The 15,620-nt window shown below is 53.4% G+C and overlaps 1 protein-coding gene across 3 annotated transcripts in view; it reads right to left on the bottom strand.

Moving 5' to 3' along the window:
- The window catches only part of ARHGAP45 (Rho GTPase activating protein 45), a 45,098-nt gene that overhangs the window by 15,092 nt on the left and 14,386 nt on the right, over nt 1-15,620 (bottom strand). For 2 of the 3 annotated variants that reach the window (XM_048830895.2, XM_048830893.2), the window contains exons 3-14: nt 14,908-15,051; nt 9,755-9,839; nt 9,110-9,182; nt 8,305-8,383; nt 6,860-6,997; nt 6,153-6,217; nt 5,272-5,382; nt 3,987-4,067; nt 3,107-3,286; nt 1,729-1,866; nt 1,137-1,327; nt 516-667 (exon numbers count right to left, since the gene is read on the bottom strand). In XM_048830895.2, the coding sequence (XP_048686852.2) occupies nt 516-667; nt 1,137-1,327; nt 1,729-1,866; nt 3,107-3,286; nt 3,987-4,067; nt 5,272-5,382; nt 6,153-6,217; nt 6,860-6,997; nt 8,305-8,383; nt 9,110-9,182; nt 9,755-9,839; nt 14,908-15,051 (1,437 nt within the window). The remainder of the gene's footprint in view (nt 1-515; nt 668-1,136; nt 1,328-1,728; nt 1,867-3,106; nt 3,287-3,986; nt 4,068-5,271; nt 5,383-6,152; nt 6,218-6,859; nt 6,998-8,304; nt 8,384-9,109; nt 9,183-9,754; nt 9,840-14,907; nt 15,052-15,620) is intronic. The other variant, XM_048830894.2, reaches the window with a different exon arrangement.

Below are 15,620 nucleotides of genomic sequence, written 5' to 3'. Positions count from 1 at the left end.
TCTTAAACCTTAAAGGACTTAGCCAAGTATGCTGGCAAAGATACAAGCACGAGTGCTCTCGGTGCTTCAGGGCACCAGTTTATGAGTGGTTGGGGTCAGGAAGAACAATTGCCACCTAATAGTATCGAAAGAATTATGTGCATCCAGAGTCCTTTCTCTAATGCATCCGGCATGGGCTGCAGTTGGAGACAGGATATGGGACTAGATGGTTGGCAGGGGCTGATGGAGACCCTAGAGGCAGTGGACCAGGGGTCTGTTTGGGAGGGGTAGCTGGAGGGATACCAGGCTGGATGGACCAAGGGTCTGCTTAGTAAATGATGTTCACTTTGGATCCCTGATTCCATTCCTCTGCCCCACACACGGATGGGCTCTCGCAGAGGAATTGTTCTCTGCAGACGGAAGAACTCACTCTGCCCCAGACCATATTGCTAGAGAATAAAGTGGGGGGGGCAGCTCTTCATCAGAGGACACGGTGTCTGACCTGCACCCCCAGGCACTGCTCTCCAGGAGCTCACCTCTCCGTTCCACGTTCACGGTCCCACTTTGCTGCTCCCTCGCCGCTGCCCCTCCCTCCGAGACACCTCCGTCCTTGGAGGGTGCAGCCCCGTCGGCACAACTGAAGTCACTGGCATTAAAGCTGCCTTTCCGTGGCCGGATGCAGGGGGACCTGATGGCCAGAAGGAAGGTGAAAGGGATCATTCAATTGGGTGGAGAGGAAGGGGATGTTCAGCGACAACTCACCTGCCGCTGCAGTCACCCACTCTGGGACCGCACCACCCTAGTATCCTACGTATCCAACAGCCTGCCTCACCAGTCAGCACCTTCCTTGCCAGCCCACACCGCACCTTTGGGGAGGGGGTGGGACACTCCAACAGGTGACGCTGCTGGGGGGAGCAGGGAAGCCCTGGCTATTGGGAGCTCTGCAATCCTCTCTAGCCTGTCCCAGCAGGAGATGCTGAAGGAAGCAGGGCAGGAGTGCTAGCTGTGTGGGGGACTCCCAGATTTTCCCAGGCTAGCCTCTCCCAGCAGGAAGCGCTGTACGGCATGATGCAGGAGCATTGGCATTGAGAGTAGCTCATAGCCCCTCTCCAAGAGGGAGGGTCACAGGCAGCAGAGTGAAAGGGGGCCCTCCCTACCAGGCGTTCTGCGACACGTAGGGTTCAAAGTCGTACTGGGTCTCGGGTTCGTCTCCCCGCTGCATCTGCTTGACGTGGGAGGCGTACTGCTGCCCGGGGTCGTACAGCTTGCTGCTCTCGCACAAGGTCTGGAAGTGGACGGGCTGGGGCGCTGTCTGTATGTGCATGATCTGGTAGAAGGAGATTGTGGCCTGAAATAGAGAGAGAGACTCAGAGCGGGGTGCAGGGGTATGTGCGACTGTACGCGTGGTTTGTGCGGAAGCAGCCCTTTGAGACTCTGCATGCTAGTGCCAGAGAGTCAGAGCTCCGTGTAAGACATGCCGCCGGGACCCTGGGACACTGTGCTAGGCAGAGGTCCCTGAGTTACCTCTAGCTTTAAGTCTTGGCAGCGAGATTGGAAAGAACTTTATCTCAGGTCTGCTCCTCCTCACCCTCTCTTCTACAGAGAGAGGAGCAGCCAACCCAAGGGGGAGCGTAGGTGCTTTTGGCATAACACAGCGAGATCTGGGCTTCTCACAGCAATGTGTGCAGAAGAGGCTGAGTACGGTCCTACCGCTCAGGCGGCTGCCTCAAGCCAGCGAGCCCTACTCACCGATTTCATGACCTGGTCGCTCTGCTTGATCACCTCGTGGATCTGCCGCAGGACGTTCACCTTGGTGTCCTCCAGCTCCTGCTTCTGTGTGTTGGCATCTGCGATGCAGGTCCGGTATGTGGCCATCGACTCCTCTGCCTGAAAGCACCCGAGAAAGTGTGAGGTGCTAACTGCCCAGCGGCGGGAGGGCAGGGAAGGAAGACAAACCCTCCTTTGCCCCTTGGGTGGCACTTACCCTACAGTCCCTCCTGCCCAGGCAGTTCCGATGAGCATTTAGCACTGACTGCCCTGGAGAATGAAGTCCTTGAGTCACATACCAGGTGCAGCAGCCAGGGCAATGCTGGGGCAAGCACCCCCGGCTGTTCCCCAGGCACTCCTGCACTCATCCTTGGTTTCTATGCTGGGACAGCTGCCAACAAGACCAGCTGGGGAAGTTCTTTCAATGCAGACACTTGTCTGCTAGGATTCATGGGTTCCAAAGCCAGACCATTGTGATCATCTAGGCTGATTTCCTGTGTAACACCAAGTCATAGCTTTCCCCCCAAGATAATCCCTAGAGCAGATCTTTTAGAAAAACATTCTGTCTTGATTTAAAAATTCTCAGTGATGGAGAATCCATCACAACCCTTGGTAAGTTGTTCCAATGCTTAATTATCCTCACTGTTAAAAATTTACCCCTTATCTGCAGTCTGAATTTGTCTAGCTTCAACTTCCAGCCATTGAATGATGTTATTCCTTCTCTGCTAGATTGAAGAGCCCCTTACAAAATATTTGTTCCCCATGTAGGTATGTGTCGACTGTAACCAAATCACCCCTTAACCTTCGCTTTGTTAAGCTAAATAGACTGAGCTCCTGGAGTATGTCTCTATAAGGCAGGTTTTCTAATCCTTTAATCAATCTCACAACCCTTCTCTGAACCCTCTCCAATTTATCAACATCCTTCTGGAATTGTGGACACCAGAACTGGATACAGCATCCATGTCAAGTCCCGCCAAACTAATTTCAGTGGCTGTCAGGGGCAGCGAATTCCCAGCACAATTGGAGCCAGTGAACTAAAACACCTCGTTACCATCGGAAGGTGATAGCGGATTGGTTCAGTGGCCCTGCTGTTCAGCCTGGTGAGAGACCCAGGTGGTCCTGGGCGGGTGCAGGGGGTTGGGGTCTACCAGAGGCCCTGCTAGTGAGTGATTCAGCACCAGTCCCTCTGGTCAGGTACGGAGCAGAAACACTGGGAGTCTGGGATGTGCTTCCGGCTGAAAGGATGGTTTGGAGATGTACAGCGTTTGGGACACGAAAGGCTCCGACGGTGTGGAGAGGGCTCCCTGCCCACTCAACATCCCAAACAGTGATGTTCTCCTAGCATCTCCCTGACCCTCACCTTATTCCTGGCCTCCTCCTCCAGCCGCCTCTTCTTGTCCAGGGTCTTGTTGGTGGTGTTGCTGCTGGTGTTCTGCTGTTCCTCTTCGGCCTTCACTGTCATATACTTGGCCTTCTCGTGTTCTTCACAGCGCTGCATGTATATCTGCTTGGCCTTGCGCAGGTTGGTCTCAGCCTCTTGCTGCCGGACAAAAAATTGGGACCTTGATCCAAGGTAACTGGTCTAGGGAAAAGTCTGTCTGTCCAAGGAAAATGTTATCCTCCCCCTCCCTAGCCCCAGGGTTCTCTCCTCACTGGCCTGAAAGATTCTCCACTGCAGAATTACAGGATGAAGCTGAGTACTAACCAACTCTGCACACATATGGCTAGGAAATGAGCATGGAGGGGAGGAAACTTAGACTGTAAACTCTTTGGGGCAGAGGCTGGCTCTTTGTTATGCATATGTACAGCGCCTAGCACGGTAGGGATCAGATCTAGAACTAGGGCCCCAGGCACTCCCGCAGGATAAATAATAAGGAAACAGTTCTGGGCTCTTATAGTGAAACTGACAGCGGGGTTGGAAGAGCAAAGCTCCTTTCAATGGGAGAGCTGCTTTCCTGCCCCCTGGGAGCACTGGGATGGTGGGGATGATGGAGGGGTGGGGGGGCAGAAGAAGTGTTACAGTCCCTTGGATGCACATTTCTCGCATTGCTCATCCATCAGGCTCACTGAAGAGGCCAATCATAGACCAGTCCCGTGCGTGCTTGTTTCTAATGCCGGCACGAAGAGGGGCAAAGAATCTGACAATATGAGTGACAAGATGGGGGGGGGGGGAGGGCTGTCACAGCCAGGATACAATCACGGCACAACCCTATGGCACGCTGCAGCTATTTGTTACCTACCAGCTTCCTCTGGGCCCGATGCCACTGCTCCTTAATCTCCTTCCTTCGCTTTTCATGTTCAAGGCGTCTCACTCCTAGTGGCTGGAATGGAGGGGGGAACAGAATGGTTTATAGTTGAGGCCAGTAGGGGGCGGAGTCAGGGGCAGAACAGCTCAGAGGCCTTTTTGACCTGTGCCTAGATATGCTCTGCCCTGCTCGGGTCCTCCAAATGCACCAGTTTCCTTTACAGTGGATTGCAGTGCTCATAAACCCAAGGGCTTGCCAGCACCAGACAGCACCCGCCATAGCACGGGCAGCTCCACACAGCTCTGCCAGGTCACTTGTCTCATTCCTGGCCTGCCCTGCCTACCCCGGTCCTGTTCTAGTAAGCAGACTTTGCTGTGTGTTGCAAAGGCTGAGTCACTGGGCTACAGCATCAAGAGATGTGTGTTCTATCCCTGGCTTGCTCTGTGATATTAGGGTGTCATGTGCCTCAGTTTCCCCATCTGTAAAGTGGGGGTGCTGATACATACTTTCCTTTGTCAGGGGCTTTGTGATCTACAAATGAGAAGTGCTATAGAAGAGTTGTTATCACTGATCATGCTGAACTAAGGGCGATTCTGTGTTGTGGACAAACACCTTGAAATTAGGTGGATGGTGTCCTGTTCATTTTCACTTTAGGCTGACATAAGTAAACGGAGCTCTCTGGCGGTGAAAGAACCATGCATTACCCTACTGTCCTGGGCACGCAGACCGGACCTAGCAGCTTTCTGCTAGTGACTCGCGCGTGTAACTTTGTCCATGCCGGGAACAATACACAGACCCTGAAGAGGCCTACGCCGAGCTGGAGAATGGCGAAAATGAATTGTTTGGTTTAGCTGAACTTAGGGATGGTTGTGAGACCTTTTATCCAAACACCCCAAAGCCCAGGAGTTTGGATACATGATTCTGGTGCATCTCCAGTTTGGAGCAGTAACAGGGGATGCCGGTAAATATCAAACCCAACCCCTGTCTTAGTTGAGTGAAAGGGAACTCTGAAGATCTGTGCCTGAAAGAGAAACCCTGTGGTATAAAGACAGCGACAGGACAGCACTTCTACCACTGCAAAGTCCCTAGTGGGAAGGGGTTACTCTCAGGTGCCCTTTCCAGTAGGAGAGGGCACTTCCTGTTTCAAAGCCAGGAACTCAGGGGCATCAGGCGTTCCCTGCAGATCAAACAGCAAACAGGGAAAACAAATGCAGGGGATCTCTCCAGCGATTTGCACCAAATCATCCCGTGCAGCTGTGGGTGTGGGCATCTCTCCTACCTGCAGGAAGGTATGGTTCTGCAAGGTGGCAGCCGTTTGCACGACTGTGGCGCCATACTCCATATCCTGCTCCAGAGCCAGCGAGTAGATCGACAGGAACGGCATGTGTGGCTGGAAAATTACAACACCCCCCCGAGAGAGTCAACTGCCACAGCGAGCACATGGCAGAGAAATGGTCCTAGCCGCGGGGCAGGGGGTGGAGGAGAGTGAGAGGCCCAGACTGTCTGTGTGCTGCCGACAAAGGCCCAGAGCTAGCTTTTACATATAGATGAATTGTGTACTGTCAGCACGGTGCAAAGGGGAAGAAGGGGAAATGTCAGAGGTTCTGTTGAGCTTGAAGTGCGTAACCTCATCCCCAGCAGCTCTCAAACCAGAGTGCCTGTAAAACTCTGCGATATGACTTTATGCCATAACCGCTTCCTCCTGGGATTCCTTCTAGCCTGGCTGGTAGATAGCTCACTCTCACCCAAACAGGTCCTATTGTTATGGGACCCAGAGCCTGGGTTCAAGTTGAAGTGAATGGTCGTTACTTGGACCGGGGGGGAGGGAATTGGGCCCCTGGATTTGCCACGAGGGAGCAGGGAGTCTCAAAAATGAAGCGCCATACCTAGAAATTTAGGGGTGAGATTTTCAGAAGTGCTTAGCACTGGCCTTTGAATTCCGTGCTCCCCTGACTGCAGTCGGAGCCAAGTTAGGCAGTGCAGCGTGCTTCTGAAAAATTACACCCTAGAAGGGCTTAGCTGAACCGGTGAGGCTCTGAAAGTGCAGTGTTTCTCTCATGAGCAGGGAGGTTTCCAGTGCTTGCTTCTGGTGTAAGTAAGGCCCAGACGTATGCAGGAACCCGACACAAGGGGTGTGCTTACATCGGAGCTCTGACCTACCTCCTGAGTGATCGTTTGCTTACAGCTGTTCACCATCTTCTGCAGTCCTTTGGCAAATTCCATCTCTGCAAGGGAAAGGAAGGAAGTGAAGATGGACTTAGAAGGCCTTGCCCTGCTGATTTTGTGTTTCATCACACACACACACAATCAAAAAAACCCCTTTGCCTTTTTCTATCAAGGTAAAAAGAAAAGGAGTACTTGTGGCACCTTAGAGACTAACCAATTCGTGAGCTAATGAAAGCTCATGCTCAAATAAATTGGTTAGTCTCTAAGGTGCCACAAGTCCTCCTTTTCTTTTTGCGAATACAGACTAACACGGCTGTTACTCTGAAATCTATCAAGGTAGTAATTCTTTGCATGCACATAGATCTACTTCATCCATAGATCTTAAAGTGCTTTACACAGGAAGACAGGTATCATTTTACAGCGGGCCAGACTGAGGCAGAGACTTGCCCAAGATCATACAGAGTCAGTGGCAAATTCTGGAATGGAATTCAAGTCCTGACTCCCAGGCCTGTGCTCGGTCCATTAGGCCATAAATGACTCTCTCGGTCCCCAATCCATTTCTGGATCAAGGGGTCCCTTCCACTTCAAGCCCGTAATAAATACTACGAGAATGGGAGCTGGGAGTAGCACTGTGGCCATTACGATGCCGCCTTCAGGAATTCAGCATCTTGGGAAGCATACTCTGTCCTCTTGCCACTCACCCAGAGTGGTCCTCTTCTCCAGGTAGTAGAAGAGGTCCTTCATGTACTTGGAGATGTTTTTGGCATACTGGAGAGCAACTTCCACGCCGCCCTCACACCGCTGGAGCATGATGTCCACCTCTTCTGCAGATGGACGGACTGTGACAGAGGGACACGGCGAAAGATGGGAGAGAAGGAGGAGATATAGAATTAGCCAGGCAATTAAGCTACTGCCAAGCACTCTCATCCGCTGACTTACACACCCAAATTGTCTTGGGGTTTCCAGGAGTCCTGCAGGGATCAAAGAGGCATCCGGGGGGATCCTGCGGGGGTCAGACACACTGGTAGGGAACTGGAACCAAGGAGCAGAACTGACCTCCTGAGCCACTGCAGGCTTCCCCCATGTCACCCTCCCCTATAGCATCAGATTCAGACTTCCTGAGCTTTCCTTTAAAGCCCTTCATGACCCTGCCACACCCTACTAATCCACTCTCATGTCTCATGACATCTGTTGCCTGCCAACGACACCAGCTTCCGTCGCCAGTTTGTCTGTTTCTTCCACTCGCCAGAGCCGTCCCGTGAAGTGCTCTCCCCAAACGAGCCTGTCAAGCCGTTACCCTGCCCTCCTTCAACCCCCTTTCCAAAGTCCACTTGTGCTGCCATGCTGGGTTTGAACTTCCAGCTGATTGTGGCTAGGCAGGGGGCATAGTAAGGGTTACCGATACGTTTCTAGCATTTATAAGCAAACTGGCTCGATCCCTGCAAATTGCGCAGGTAGTCAGCCGATAGAAAAGTGGGTTCTTATTACTTCTGCCCTTTCCCGCCTCGCTCCACTCCCTCTGTCACACCAACTTTTGTTGTCTGGTCTGGTCTCTAAGCTCTTTGGGGCAGGGACGCTCTCTTACGTGTTCATGCAGCGCCCCACAGAACGGTTGGGGCCGTTGGGTGCTATTGCAGCAGTAGTGAAAATGATGAGGCTCTCTCGTCTCGGAGGAGACGTTGGCTGGACGGGCATTGCACCCGCTGGACGGTTTGCAGGAAAGCTGCCTGCCTGAACTGGCCCACCACCTGCTGGCTCCGAGACTTAGAGAAATGCCACGAGCTGCACATTTCATGGCGAGTGTTTGTTACCAGCCCCTTTGTGCCCTCGGCTGTCTGGTGGGCACGGAGAATGCAGTTTTAACTGCTTTGGTGCTGCCTTTGGTGCCGGGTTCAGGGGGCAAGAATACACCTGCAGGGAAGCCTCATGTACTTGTCACTTGCGCCCCGCAATCCTGTGGATCGCTGGCATTCAGCACCACTGCAAGCCAGGGACTTGCACCTGCACGTTTCTCCCTGAACCTCGATAATGGAGAGGGAACGTCATGTCCTCTGAGCCACTCCGCTGGTCCTGCTGCCCAGACTTCCCTGCACTCAGCAGGATTTATTCTGCACCCAGCCACTGGAGATGATGAAACATCACTCACCTGAATCAAATTTTTCCATGCCGGCTGGCATGCCGTCTGCGCCCTGCCCAGGGATCCCTCCGTAGAGGTTCTCCATCGACTGTTGGGGTGGGGAGGCAAAAGATCTCGTTAGAGAGTGAGAAGTAGGTGCAACGAGTGAAGACGGGCGCAGGCTGCCACGGTGGTTTTTCAGAAGCCAGGAGATGGATATAGAAACCTGGGGCTCCTGGCGGTTCTCTATGTTCACTGAGGCCCAGAAAAAGGAGCAAACTCTTTTGATCTGCCAAGTGCAGCCCTGGGATCGTACATGAAGGCCCTCAGGGGACATGGAAGTATCTGTGGTTAAGTGACCTGCTCAAGGTCACACAGCAAATCAGCAGCAGAGCCAAGAATAGACACCAAGAGCCCTGATTCTCAGTCTTCCACTCTTTGGTCTACAAGATCATCCAGTGACCTAGCTGAAGTCCTTCTCAGGGGCCTGTCACCTCTCTAGCTAAGCACCCTGTGCCCTTTTGATCTCTCCTTGTCTGCATGAATGGCAGTAGGTACAGGGCCAAGCAGACAAGGCCTGTGTGATGTTCCCTGCACAGTTCTGTCAGTGCCCTCTAGGCTAAGCTGGGACAGCCAGGCTCTGGGTTGGTTGCCTCTACTTGTTCTTGAGCAGAGACTGTGTGTAGCTGCTTCTCTCTGTGCCGAGCAGGGCCTGTTCAGGGCTTCTGAACGGCGGGGTGCCAGAAGCAAAAGCAAACCCCAGCGATATCCCGCCTCCGGTCCACTTAGGAGCAGGCTGACCCAGATGTGCATGAACGAAACTGGTGTCACTCACCTGATTCTGGTCGCTGGGAGGTATCGAGAGCAGGGTGCTGCTGTCCACCTCTCCCATGAGGAATTCAGATACGCTGGAAGAAGGGGCAGGAGGACATGGATGGTCAGCACGGTTAGAGTTATTAACAGGAGAGCAGCAAGTAGGACCTTCCATACCACTTCAGAGTGCAGGTCCCTGGAGTCTGCCAGGGGCCAGGCCCCAGGGCCTGATTCAGCTCCTCTTCCTATTCGCGTCAGTGGGGATTGGATCAGCCCCCAAATGTTTTAGCCCCTACAGTTTAGATGAAGGTGAAGCGGTGGCAGGAGGAGACTGGAGGTATCTTAATAGCCCCACCCAGGTGGTTGTCTGAACCAGACCCCCTGGTCTCAATAGCAATGTGAGTATAATGGATGTAAATGATACAAGGAACAGACCAGGACGTCCAGCCAGGGACCACCAGGGACCTTGTGACGCTGCAGGGAGTGGGGGAGGGGTTGCACACCCAAAACTTGGTCTTTCACCATTGCCAGTAAAAGCTGCCCCTTGTCAAGATGTGAGCGTGCAAAGTGACAGGGCGGAGTGGCATGTTCTGTCTGGGGTGGGGACAGTTGAGGTTGCAGGGGAGGGGCACGTCCTCCAGACCGCCGATGGCTGAGGTTCGCTTACGTGCTACTGAAGGAGACTGCGATGGTCTCCAGAGCCTTCTCGAACTCCCGCTTGTCCGTCTCATTGCTGGACTCATAGTGGAAACCTGGGAATGAAAGAGAAGCAAAAGCCCTTTTGTGACTGACACCTACTGAGCAGCCATTTGCTGGTGGTGGTCCCAGACCTGCTCTGACATAGGAGAGAGGGCTGAGCCTTGCAGCCTTGAAGCCCATCCAGTCTCTGCTCTCAGGCTCGGCTGCCCCCTTAGACAATTCTCATGTACCTCTGTCCTTGGTAACTAGGGCGCGTCTACACTGCAAAAAAAACCCCGCGGCAGCAAGTCTCAGAACCCAGTTCAGTGGACTAAGGCTCCTGCTATGGAGTGTAGACATCCCCACTCGGGCTGGAGCCTGGGCTGAGACCTCCCCCATCTCCAGATTTCAGAACCCGGGCAAAAGCCCAAGCAGGAATGTCTATCTTTGGCCGCATAGCACAACTCCAGTGAGCCCAAGACAGTTGACCCGGGCTCTGAGACTGGCTGCTGCGGGGGTGTTTTTCAGAGTAGACGTACCCTAGGTGCCACCAACAAAACAGTCTGGCTCTATGAACCCAGCTTCTCTATGCTAATTGCCATAGTAAGTTTCTAAGGCACTAGCAGGGCAGCTTTTGAAACAGACCTAGAAACCCTGGGGGCAGAGCCCTGCAATACATATAATCATGTCTCTTAGAGTTGGGAAAGACCTGCCTAGGTTTCATCTGGTCCAGCACCCTAGGGAGGGTTAGCTCTGGATTGTTCCCATGGAATATTCCCCAGGGCTTTGTCCAGTCCAGTTTTAATTTCCCCAGTGACGGGGCTTTAACCATTTCCCTTGGGAGGTTGTTCCCTGTTCAACATTAGCAAAAGTTTCCTCATACTTGGTCTGTATTTCCCCTAAGGTCAGTTGCAACCCATCACTCCCAGCTACCCCGGGGCCACCATAACAGATAAGATGAATCTGTGTTACTGGTGTGCATTTCCTGCCCTACGGCTTCAGAGCCTTCTGCTTTGAGATGGAAAAGGCTGATTAAAGAACCCCTCTAATCCCAGACTGTGAGCGAGCAGCTTGTACTGCTGCAGAGCTGCCAGGTGGAGGAGTCACCGCGGCAGCGTGAGCCGTCACCCCAAGCTCTGAATCCTGCAGATCCCAAAGAAAAGGAGAATTTTAGTCTCATCTAGTTCAAGTCCAGGGATTCTGAATAGGTCAGATGCAGAATCATTCTGGGTCTGCTCCTGCATGAATCTAGTGTAGAATCGCTATGGGTTTTAACATGAAATGGTAAAAAGAGAATGGGCCCAATTCTGTATTCCCTGCACCCTGGGCTCGGCTCTCCATTGCCCTACCCCTGGTGCAAAGTAGGTGTGAAATGTTCATTCTGATTAGGTTGCATATTACAGCCACGTTGATGCAAAACTAAAGCCTCTCCCAGGGTAAAAGACCAGAATCTGTCTCACAACCTCATCGCTCATCAAGATCAACTCTCTGCATGGCTCAGAGGAACCCTCATTTTTAAACACACCCCACATCAGCGCTTGCCACGACTGCCGTGCCACAGAGCCCGGCCCATGCTGAGGCCCTGACAGGCAATCACTGAGCAAGCCAATCAGCAGATCTCGTTCCACCCTGCTATGGAGGAACTTCCCGTCCCTTGTGGTTACTGTTTGGTGTCCAGGAAATGAGGGCAGTGACGCAAAATGTTGTGCTCTGTGTGCGGTTAAACCCGCCGTCCCTTCCCCCACTGCTGTTGTAACACTGAGCTCTCGGAAGCCTTTTCACGGGCAGGCTCGACAGAACCACGTCTCACAAACCCTGTGGTGCCGTCAGGGACCCTGGGAGATAGTGGCCGCGCTGGCCAATGGTGATTCGGGTTTAAGATTTTTATTGCCGTCACACATAGAAGGCCCCGTCACGAATCTGAGCTCCATTGCGCTAGGCACTGTGCACCTTGTAAAACAGACTGCCCCCGCCCCAAAATCCTGACAGTCTAAGGCCTGGATCCAAAGACTCTCAGTGACCTCAGTGGGCTTTGGGTCAGCCCTAAGTACCCCTCATGTCATCTGAACACACGGTTTCTCTCCTACTAGCTGGAAAATAGGCCAGCTTGGGCTTATGGTTTTCAGCCTGGCCGCCAGTTTTACAGACACAAGTTTGCACCGCCAGTGAGGAGCCAGTACAGATGTTCAGTATTTAGAAATCCTCCTGGATCACAGCCACAGTTGTGTAGAGACGCCCCCAAATACCAGCCCTTTGCACCAGACATTAGTTGAGAAGGCACAATAGTGCCCACGAATCTGCAGGCCATTTTTGAAAATCAGGCCTATCAAACAAAATCGCCAAGAATAACAGCGCGGCTGGGAACTGCTTTCCCGGGGTCCCACTCATCAGAACCCCGGGCGTGTATTTCCACCCTAGTCAATGGCACGCTTTTCTAACCACCTCTGAAGAAGAAATTTGCTGTTCTCCTATCACCTTGGCTCAGATCAACATGCGAGATCAGTTTAATAGCCGATTCATGCATTGCCTTAGCTGCGTGAACAATACCTGTCAGGTTTGGAAAGGCACAAACGGCAGCTAGGCACCAAACCCTCAGCGACATTCCAGGGGGCTTCAAAATAATAATAAAAATAGGGGCTGGGCCCTAGGCTGCAATCTGTGCCTTGGATCATCTCCCTCTCCCACACTTTGAGTAGGCAGGGAGCCTGATTCTGATCTCACTTCTTATTGTTTTATTTCTGTTGCTGTAGGGCCTTGGAGCCCGAGTCACGGACCAGGACCCAAGTGTGCTGGTCGCTGTACAAACGCAGAACAAAGAACTGGCCCAGAGAGCGGACACTCCCACCAGCTTTACATGAGGAACTTCATTCAGTTCAACAGCGCGGCTCTCGATCCACACCAATGTAAGTGAGAGGACAATCAGGCCTCTGCAGAGCTCTGAGTACCCAGTGTTTATTATTGATTGGGACGGGGTCTGTACGAAACCTCTGGATCCAAACATCCCCAGTCTCTGGGAAAGTTCAGACGCAGAGCCCAGCGTTGTACCGTGGGCTCATTGTGGGAATGGGACTCTCCGCTGCCTGCGGATGTCATTTACACTGGCATGAGGTAAGAGGCCAGCGTGCATGAGTGGAGAATTCTGACCTGGTGACATTTCACACCCGCTTCGGCTAGGTGTAAATGATGACACAAGACTCAGGGCAGTGGAGAATCGAGTCCTATGGCTGATGCCCTCTTTTAGGCTTCACAGGTGTAAATCTGGAGTGAGTGCATGAGAACATAAGAGTAGCCACACTGGGTCAGACCAAAGGTCCATCGAGCCCAGTGTCCTGTCTTCCAACAGTGGCCAATGCCAGGTGCCCCAGAGGGAATGAACAGAACAGGTAATCATCAAGTGATCCATCCCCTGTCACTCTTTAATCAATGTGATTACACTGATGTGAAAGTGGTGGAAGGGAAAGAGAATCAGAGCCCGTCTCCTGCCTTTGCAGGGGGATAGACTTGGTGACCAAGTAGGTCTTGTCCATCTCCAATTACTGTGGTTCTCCTGCACCAGCCTCGAGGACATCCCCCGGCACACACAGCTTTCATGGCCAACCAGCAGTGATTTTGTCCCAGTGGAAGAGAGCTGGGAACCCAGACCCCGATATCAGTTGGGGCAGGGGAGCCAGGGGTGGCTTTCCAACAGACAAGAACTCACCACAAATATTGCACCCCCGTCCCAGCCCTGAAGCGGAACTGAGAGTTCCAGGAAACACATCATGGCCTGACTCCTGAGCACCTCTCACCATGTGGTGTCCAAGGGGAAAATATGAGTGAAAGGGCTAAACCTCCCACTGGAGTCAAGGTCCAAGTTCCCACTGATTTCAGCGGGGCCTGGGTTTGGCCCTAGGTCCCTGTTACCCCCAGTGATGAATGTTACAAGACTCTCCCCCCGAGTCAGTTTCTCAGAGCAATGTGGTCATGGCAGGGTGAGGTTGAGGGTGTTAGCCAGGCCGGGGTTGGTTTTATAGCTCAGAAAGCAGCCCTCCCTCTCCCATGCCCTGGTTTGTTGGTTGGAAGGTTTCCCACTGGCATCATTCACTTGGGCTTGTCTGACGCCCTGTCTGGAGAAAGGGCAGCTGCTTTGTAAAAGCTTTGGTGTGAATGGTCTCCCCCAGCTGTGACCCAGCACCCTCAGGCCGGGCTCTCTCTAATCCCAGGAAATTAAATGCTAGATTTTGGCTAATCCACGCTACACTTCCTGCGGATCTGAGACAGCTGGCTCCTGCCTGGTGCAGGCACAATGTGTCAGACGAAGGGCCATACTTGTCTCTGGTGTAATTCCACTGACTGCACTGGGGCCATGTGCTGAATTTGGCCCAGTGAGCGATTCATGCTTGTGACCCACAGAGGCTTTTGTGTCCGTCCATGAAGGTCTGCACCCGTGGGCATAAAGAGGGTTAGGGCGTGAGCAAGCGAGCGGAACGTGGGCTGAAAATCACAGCAATGTTCCTGGTGGGGAAGGGAGGGAGAACAACCAGACTGCGGGATCCTCTCCCCTGTGAGAGCTTGCTCACTAGAGTCATTTTAAAGTGGACTACACCGAGCCCTGGAGAACAGGCTGTAGGGAACAAGCCTGCTCTGGCAGAGATACCCTAGTGCCGGGGCTGGGTGACTGAAGAACTGTCTCTACCCCCCGGGCAGCAGCCACACTAGCTTCCTGGACACTGTTCCCCACCAGTGTGCCTGACCCCCGCAGGATCCCCCCGGATGCAGAAGGGAGCTCAGTCTCCATAGCCCATTCAGTCCTCGGCCTTTGTCTGCCGCATGTGCAAGCAAGGGGTAGGCTAGCGCTGGTTGTGATTGTGGTTTGGATGCAAAGGACATCTGCAAACCAAGGACTGGGCTGAGGCCTCACCACTGAGTCCTTGCAGCCCTGACCCCAGCCCCAAAGAGCCTTTCCTTCGGGTCAGCTTCCATCTGCCTCCAGCCCAGGCTGGCTGTGAACAGGGTCAGCGTCTGTGAGTCCGCACCAATTGCTGGGCATGGGTGGGGCGAGTGGGGAGGGAGGCAGTGAAGGGTGAGCAGAATTGCCGAGCCTTTGAGGTGGCACCTGCACTGTGCTCATGACCCAGCAGGAGACAGGTGCTGTGGACTGACCTTTGACCCTGGATATTAGGGTTCCTGCGGCTGTCAAGGTCTCCAAGGTGTTGAGCAGTGGGTACTTGTTGATGACCTGCCGGAGGACCCGCAGGGCTTCCCCCAGGCACTCGTGGGCTAGCGGCCGGTGAGACTCCAAGGGATCTGCAACAGAGAGGGGTCAAAGCGGTCGTTACAGCCCTTCAGTCTCCGCTACACAGGCTGGTTCTGTAAAGTCAACTTTGTGCTGGCGAAGGGCGCTTTGGAGGACAGGAGCACCAGGTAATGGCAAGGCGAGCTCCCACACACAGACAGTTCCCGTGGCCCATGTGCCTCAGCCTGACCCGCACCATCCTCTGCTACTCCAGTCCTGCCCCCCCGACTCTGCCACGCACCTCAATCCTAGCCCTGCTATTCAAGTCCTGTTCCCCCACCTCTGCCACGCACCTCAATCCTAGCCCTGCTATTCCAGTCCTGCCCCCCCGACTCTGCCACGCACCTCAATCCTAGCCCTGCTATTCCAGTCCTGTTCCCCCACCTATACTAACACCCCAGAACCCTGACTGGTAGCCCCTGCACCCATTGTCACAGTGCGGAGTTACTTCTAAGCCGGCATTTCCAGTTGTGCAGTGGTTTTATGAGAGCAAGAGAGGCTGAAACCTACCAAACTCATGTCACTGATGAGCCGCCCTATTGGAACGGAAGTCTAATGCAGTCTACCCAGCTCATCTTGA

Source organism: Caretta caretta, chromosome 25 (assembly GCF_965140235.1).
Source record: "Caretta caretta isolate rCarCar2 chromosome 25, rCarCar1.hap1, whole genome shotgun sequence".
Taxonomy (NCBI): domain Eukaryota; kingdom Metazoa; phylum Chordata; order Testudines; family Cheloniidae; genus Caretta; species Caretta caretta.
This window is presented reverse-complemented; position numbering and strand designations above follow the sequence as displayed.